The 6,318-nt window shown below is 65.2% G+C and overlaps 1 protein-coding gene across 1 annotated transcript in view; it reads right to left on the bottom strand.

Moving 5' to 3' along the window:
* Positions 1-2,819, bottom strand: part of CALB2 (calbindin 2) — a gene marked incomplete at both ends in the record, with an annotated part of 5,409 nt that extends 2,590 nt beyond the window's left edge. The window contains 2 exons of the mRNA XM_084270308.1: positions 163-239; positions 2,729-2,819. Of these exons, the coding sequence (XP_084126434.1) occupies positions 163-239; positions 2,729-2,819 (168 nt within the window). The remainder of the gene's footprint in view (positions 1-162; positions 240-2,728) is intronic.
* Positions 2,820-6,318: the final 3,499 nt, after the last annotated feature.

Genomic DNA, 6,318 nt, shown 5'->3' with positions numbered 1-6,318 from the left:
GGATGGTTTAACCCCCACCCCCCCACACACCCCATACTGGTGTCTCCCTTCCCACACTGCCAGCCCCCCATCCCACCCGTGGGTGCCGTCCCAGAACAGGGCTGAGCCTGACCCTCAGGCAGGGGCACAAGGAGGGGGGAGCAAAGCCAGGAGCGCCCTTACCACCCCCGCCCCCTTCCTCGCGCTTTCCAGCTCCTGGAAGAAGTTTTCCAGCTCTTTCCCTTCGATGTAGCCATTTCCTGGAGAAGGAAGAATAAATGCATGCAGTGAGACCCCCCCCCATGCCCCCCAGGTGTGGGTGGGTGGGCAGCAAGGGTGGGATGCTCTGGGGGGGGGGACACAGCGCTTGTCCCCCTCCCCCAGCCATGCGGCTGCGAGGTGACGGTGCAGCAAACACCAGCCGGTGCCCAACGTCACACAAGGTCAGTGATGCCCGAAATTCCAGAGCGCTGGAGCCCCCCGTGGTGCAGCCCAGAGTTGGGGGGGGTGCAGCCCCAGGCTCGTCCCTTGCACCCGCTTTTAGGATGGAGGGTGTGTGTGTGGGGTGGGTGTGTCCCCCCATCCCACGCCTGCTGCAGTTCCTGCATCCGATGCTGTAACCGGGTGGTTTGAGCATCCCTGAGCCAGGACCGGCCCCTCCCGACCCGCTGTGGGGACCAGTGAGGGGCAACGTGGGGCTGAGCCAGGGCACCCAGCACAGCAGCACCCCCAGGCGCAGGATCAGCTTTGGGACGGGGCCAGCCTGGGCTCGGAGGGTGGATGGGGACTCAAAAAGGTCCCTTTCCCCCCACCCCCACTCCCTCCACCCCCTGAGATGTGGTCCCTGCAGACCCCGGGGCACCCGCAGCCTCTCCCTGCCCACGGGGCGCTCAGCAGGGCCCGAATGTGCGTCGCTCCCACCCGGCCCTCAGCGGCTTCGGCAGGGGGGAGCCTCAGCAGCAGCATCCCTGGGATCCCGGGCGGCATCTTCTCCCCTCTGACGCAGCAGCTGGGAATAACCCATCCACATCCCGGCTGGAAGCGCCTGGGGAAGTCCCCGGGCATCCTCCTCTTTGGTGGTGGCATCCCGATGGATGCAGCATCCCCCCCCCAGGACGGGACGAGGGGCTCAGGGGGTGTCAGGTGCCAGTGTGAGCCAGCAAGGGGTTGGGCTCCATGGCTGTTCTGGGGGGGATTTGCAGGGGAGCCCCGAGCTCCTTCAAACTCAGTTTGGGGAAATAAAAGCTAAAAGCAGCAAGTTTTGAGCCAGGGAAAAGACGAAGGGCTGGAAAAGCCACAGCTCCAGGCTTGGCTGCCCCAGGCAGCAGCTCAGACACCTCTGCCCATGGCCGAGGAGCAGCATGGAAAGTCCCCTCTGGACACCCATGGAAAATCCCCTCTGGAGAGCCACGGGTGGTCCCTGCAGCTGCACCCCGGAGCATCCTGGCACCGTGGGGCCATGGGGCAGCCGTGGCTTGGAGAAGTGAGGACATCCCAAGGGGACAGCTCCGGGGCACGAGGGAAGCAGGTGCCATCCCCATCACGGGGGTTTAGGCGCAGGGAGAGACAGCTGTGCCCATGGGGGTGAACCCTGGGTCCCTCCATCACCCTAAGCCCCTGGGCGGAGGGGAAGTGGCCGGGGGTCCTGGAGCTCGGTGCAGCAGAGCATCGTCCTTGCCAAGGCCACCACCTCCCCTCGCTGGGGCAGCCGCCGTGCCGCAGCCCGGGGACCGAGCTGGATGCGTGTTTGGGAGATGATGGAGCACATCCAAGGGCACAGCAGGACGTGCTGCAGGAGCCCCCACCCCAGGAGCTGCCCCATCCCACCGGGGTGCCACCGACCCACCCTGCCCACCCAGCCGTGGCCGGGGCAGCCGTGCTGCATCCCCGGGGCGGCAGGAGGGGCCCCGACGGTGCGGCCGCGGGGGAACCCAGCCCCGGCTCCAGCCCCGGCTCCAGCCCCGCACCTGGTGACGCAGCTCCCGGGGGTGTTTTGGGCCCCTCAGGAGCGTTCCCTGGGCTGAGTCCCGCTCCCCCCCTCCCCGGCGCCGGAATAAACTCTTCTCCCCCCCAAACCGATGCTGCATTTTGTATCCCTGCCGCGCCCCACCCCGCGCACCTTTGGGGCTGGCAGCGATGGGGACCAGGGGTGACGTGCCCAGCTGCGGCTCCGTGGGGAGGTGACATCCCCGGTGGGGGCACAGCCGCTGTCACGGCATCCCCGGGGCGGGGACGGTTGGCGGGGCTGGGGGAGCTGACGGGGCCCCCCTCCAGCACCCAGGGGTGACACCAGCCCCAATCACGAGTGTCTCCAGCCCGCGGGGACCCGGGGACGCTCAAAGGAGACCCGGGGTACCGCTGGGATGGGGGCCGGGGGGCTCCCCGCGGGCTCTGGTACTGGAGTCCCCATCCTTGCCCGACGGGGAGGTCCTGGGAGGGGTGGTCCGCTGGCGTCCCGCGCTCCCCCCGACGGGGCTGCGCTCGGGGGACTCCTCTCTCCATCACCCCGGGGACTCTTTCCATCACCCCGGGGATTCTCCGCTGTCCCGGGGCTGCAGCGGAGGGGTCGTTACCTCCCCCCCCGCCACGGGATGCCCAGGGGGAGCGGCGCGTCTGCCCCCCCCCCCAGCACCCTCCGCCCCTCGGATGCGCAGCCCGGTGCCCTCCCAGCCGGTTTGGGGGTGCGTGGCGGGGGTAGGGGCGGGGGGGGACGGACACAGCGGGTCCCCCCCCGCGTCCCGGGACTGACCGTCCGCGTCGAAGTGCCGCCAGACGTCGAGGAACTGGGAGGCGGTGAGCTCGGCCAGGTGGAGGTGCGGGGCCTGCTGCGGGCCGGCCATCTCCCGCCGCTGCCGCCGCCGCTGCCGCCGCCCGCCCGCCGCCCGCCGCCGCCTTTTATACCCAGCGGAGCCGCTGCCGCCCGGCGCCGCCAGGGGGAGCCGCAGCCCCGGGACACCGGCCGGGACGGGGCGGGGGGGGACGGGGGGGGTGGGTGGATGGATGGATGGGGGGGGGTTTGGGGGGAGCGGCGGGACAGCGGTTCCGCGGGGCGGGGGAGCACCCCCCACACAGGGGCTGCAGCCCGCGCCCCTCGTCCCTGCCTTGTCCCCGACCCCCCGCTCGGTGTCACCGGCATGGCCTGACGTCACATACTCCCCCCTGACGTCACGTACCCCTCCCTGACGTCACGTACCCCCCCCCGACGTCACGTACCCCGCCTCACGCCGCCCACCCCTGCCCTCCGCATCTCCGCTCCCTCCTGCCCCGTCACCTCCTCCTCCTGCCTGGTCCCGGGCCCCTGCACCCCGTCCTGTGCCAGGCATCCTGTGCCCACGTCACCCAGACCTGGTCCATCTCACCCAGCCCTACGTGGGTCGTCGCGTCCCCGCCCCAGGTCATCACCTGCCACCCACCGGCAGCTTCCCGGCTCCCGTTCGGCCTGTCCGGTGCCACCAAGGGACCACTCGACAGCTGCAGGGGCGAGGACACAAAACCTGGATGCTGTGCCCGTGTTTCCGAGGGAAAACCCAAGGGATGCCGGGATCATAGAACCACAGGGGCTGGAAGGGACCTCGAGATATCATCGGGTCCAACCCCCCTGCCAAAGCCAGGGATGAAGGCTTTGCCCGTCCCTCCTCGGAGGGATGGAGCGATGCTCCGGAGGGAGGAGAGTGATGCTCCCCCCAAGCAGCGACACTCTTCGCCCCAGCCCTCCCCTGCCGGCCGTGCCCTCGTTGGGGAATGTTCTTTTCCCAAGTTTTCTCAAGTGCCAGGGAAATTTCCAGGCCCCAACAGCCGCTGCACACGGGGCTTGTCACCGGCTCCAGAGCTGCCTGCCCAGGGGAAGCGTTGCCACGGCTACGGGGGGAGGGGGAAGGGCGGGAGAGGGGGGGGTGGGGGGAAAGAAAAATATCATTCAGATCCAGTGAGAAGGCTCCAGCCGCTGGAAACGCTTAATTAAAGATGAGGAGAAGGCAGGAAAGTTCAGACACACAGAGCAGAGACGTAACTGGGAGCTGCAGGGTGCTAGTGGGGGGGCTGCCCCTCCTGCCCGGTGCCTCTTGATTCTGTTTCTGGGTTGGGAGGGAAAAGAAGGGGTGGTCAGGTGCTCACCCCACATCACAGAGCCCACGGGTCTTTTGGGACAGGGAGGTTTGAACTCTGCAGGGCAGGATGCCAGACTCCGGGCATGGGGAGGGAGATGCTGCACAAGCAGCCCCGGGGAGAGCCACGGAGCAGGGGGATGGTCTCCTCCTCCTCCCTGCATGATGTGGCCCTCAAACACAGGGAAGGGCATCCCACACGTTCAGTTTGTGCCCGTGGGCTTTGGCGTGGAGCTGAGCCCTGAAATGAGTTCCTTTCCCCATTACTGGAGCACAGTGTTCCCACAGAGCCCACTGCTTCTCCATCCCATTCCCTCCAGCAACCCAGAGGGGACACCCACTGTCTCCATGGGGCTGAGCTCAGGGACACGTCCCCAGGCTGGAAGGGGAGCAGGGGGACAGGAGAACATCAGGTCCCCAGCCCCCATCCATCAGACACTCTGCAGGGAGTGGAGCCCCAGCCCCCATGGCTCTGGGGCAGCAGCCCAGCACCGTGGTGCTGCTCTGGGACACACACCTCTCCCCTGATAAAGAGCTGAAGCTGCTCCAAGTTGGCAGCTGGGAGCAAAACTCTGGGCTCTGGCAGTCCCTTGAGCCCACAGGAGGAGTTCAGTTCCAGCAGAGGAAATCCTCACAGTGAAGCTTTTGGGGAAGGGAAAAACCCAACCCCAACTCCCTCAAGCCAGCTGGGGGGGGGGGGGGGTTCAGCAAAGAGAAACAGCTCAGGGGCTTCTGAGAACCTGAAGGCAAAGCAAGAGCATCTTCCAGCTTGTCCCAGTGACCACAGTACCTGTCTGTGAAAGGGAAGCAAAGCAGCACAGGCTGCAGGGGTGAGAGGAAGCCAAGGCTGCGTTGCAATCAGCTCCTTGCAGCCCTGGACCTTTCCCAAAGGCATTAAGCAAAAGCCACGGGGCCGTTGCTTCTCTGTATATTTTTATCCAAGATTTCCTCTCCTGAAGTGCTGGTCCTGGTAATCCTGAGCTTTGAGCCCCAGTGCTCTGGTCCCCAAGCCCCTGGGCTTGGTGCAGGGGGTGGCATAACCACCTCCTTCCTTCCTTTCTTCTTTCCTAACCCCTGGGACTGGCCCAGTGAACAAAACCCCCGCTGGCAGCATCACAGCAGCTTTATTTCCCCCCAGTTTCTACCCCCTCAAATCATATTTCAGCCTCTTGCCACCCATCACCACCACCACAAAATTACTAAAGCATCTCCAGAGGCTGCTGAATCCACATGATACCATTTCCCCTCCCCTCCCAAAGCCAGAGCAAGCTCCCTGCCCAAGCACCCGAGGCATTCCCCTGCATCCCATCGTTTACAGGAGCAAAAACCAGGATACCGGTGCAGTGTTTGAGCCACCCAGCTCCGCCCTGGGCAGCAGCAGGAGCAGCTCTGAGGGCTGTTAGAGGGCTGGAGTGCTCGTGCTTTACACACAGACGTAGTCTGCCCGAGGTGGAGCAGCACAGCCGCCTCCAGGGGGAATTTCACACTGTGCCTGGACACAAGGGAAACAGGAGTGTGAGGAGAGGGTTTTCATACCACACCTGGGGTGGAGGAGCAGAGCCAGCAGGAGCCACCACCAAGCCCCTCCTCATCCTCACCAGCTACACATACCAGCACAGCAGCAGGTTTTCTGGCTGCTTCCCTGCACGCTGTGGTCCAGCCCGACTCCCACGAGTTCGTGGGGGCTGCTGGGATCCCCATCGTAGCCCCACAGTCTTCATGGGCACCCAGAGCTGAGGCACCATTTCCTAGGTGGGGGAAATGATCTGCTTGTGGGGACAAGGCTGAAGAGGGAGCAGGTAAAGGCAGGGGGATCTTGCTCCACACAGCTGCTGCTCTGTATTCCACTGCTCCTGTCACAGTCATCGATGCTGCTTCACTCCTGCTTGACCTGAGAAGGCAACAGCCTTGTGAAGGATGGAGCTGGAGCTTCTCCCTTGGCATTTTACCACCAGAGCCGGTGCCTGAGGCTGCCCTGAGAGTCAGACCCACCAAACAGAAGGAGCTGCTGGCTCAGAGGGCTCCTCCAAGTGCCAGGAGCTACTGAGCAAGCAACTCATCCCAGCAGAACGTGGGCAATAAATGCACCCCCTCCAAAAGTCTTCAAGACCAGACTGGGCAGATGTTTGCCAGCACTGACCACTGGAGAAGAGCCAGGGATGGCGTGTCCACCCCAAGGTCTCTCCTCCACCTGAAGTGCTACCTTTCCATGGAGGACACAGCACATGTGTCCTCC

The sequence above is a fragment of the Gallinula chloropus genome (assembly GCF_964237585.1).
Source record: "Gallinula chloropus genome assembly, chromosome: 13".
In the NCBI taxonomy this organism is placed as follows: domain Eukaryota; kingdom Metazoa; phylum Chordata; class Aves; order Gruiformes; family Rallidae; genus Gallinula; species Gallinula chloropus.
Note: the sequence above shows the minus strand (reverse complement) of the source record. Positions and strands in the feature narration are given on the sequence as shown.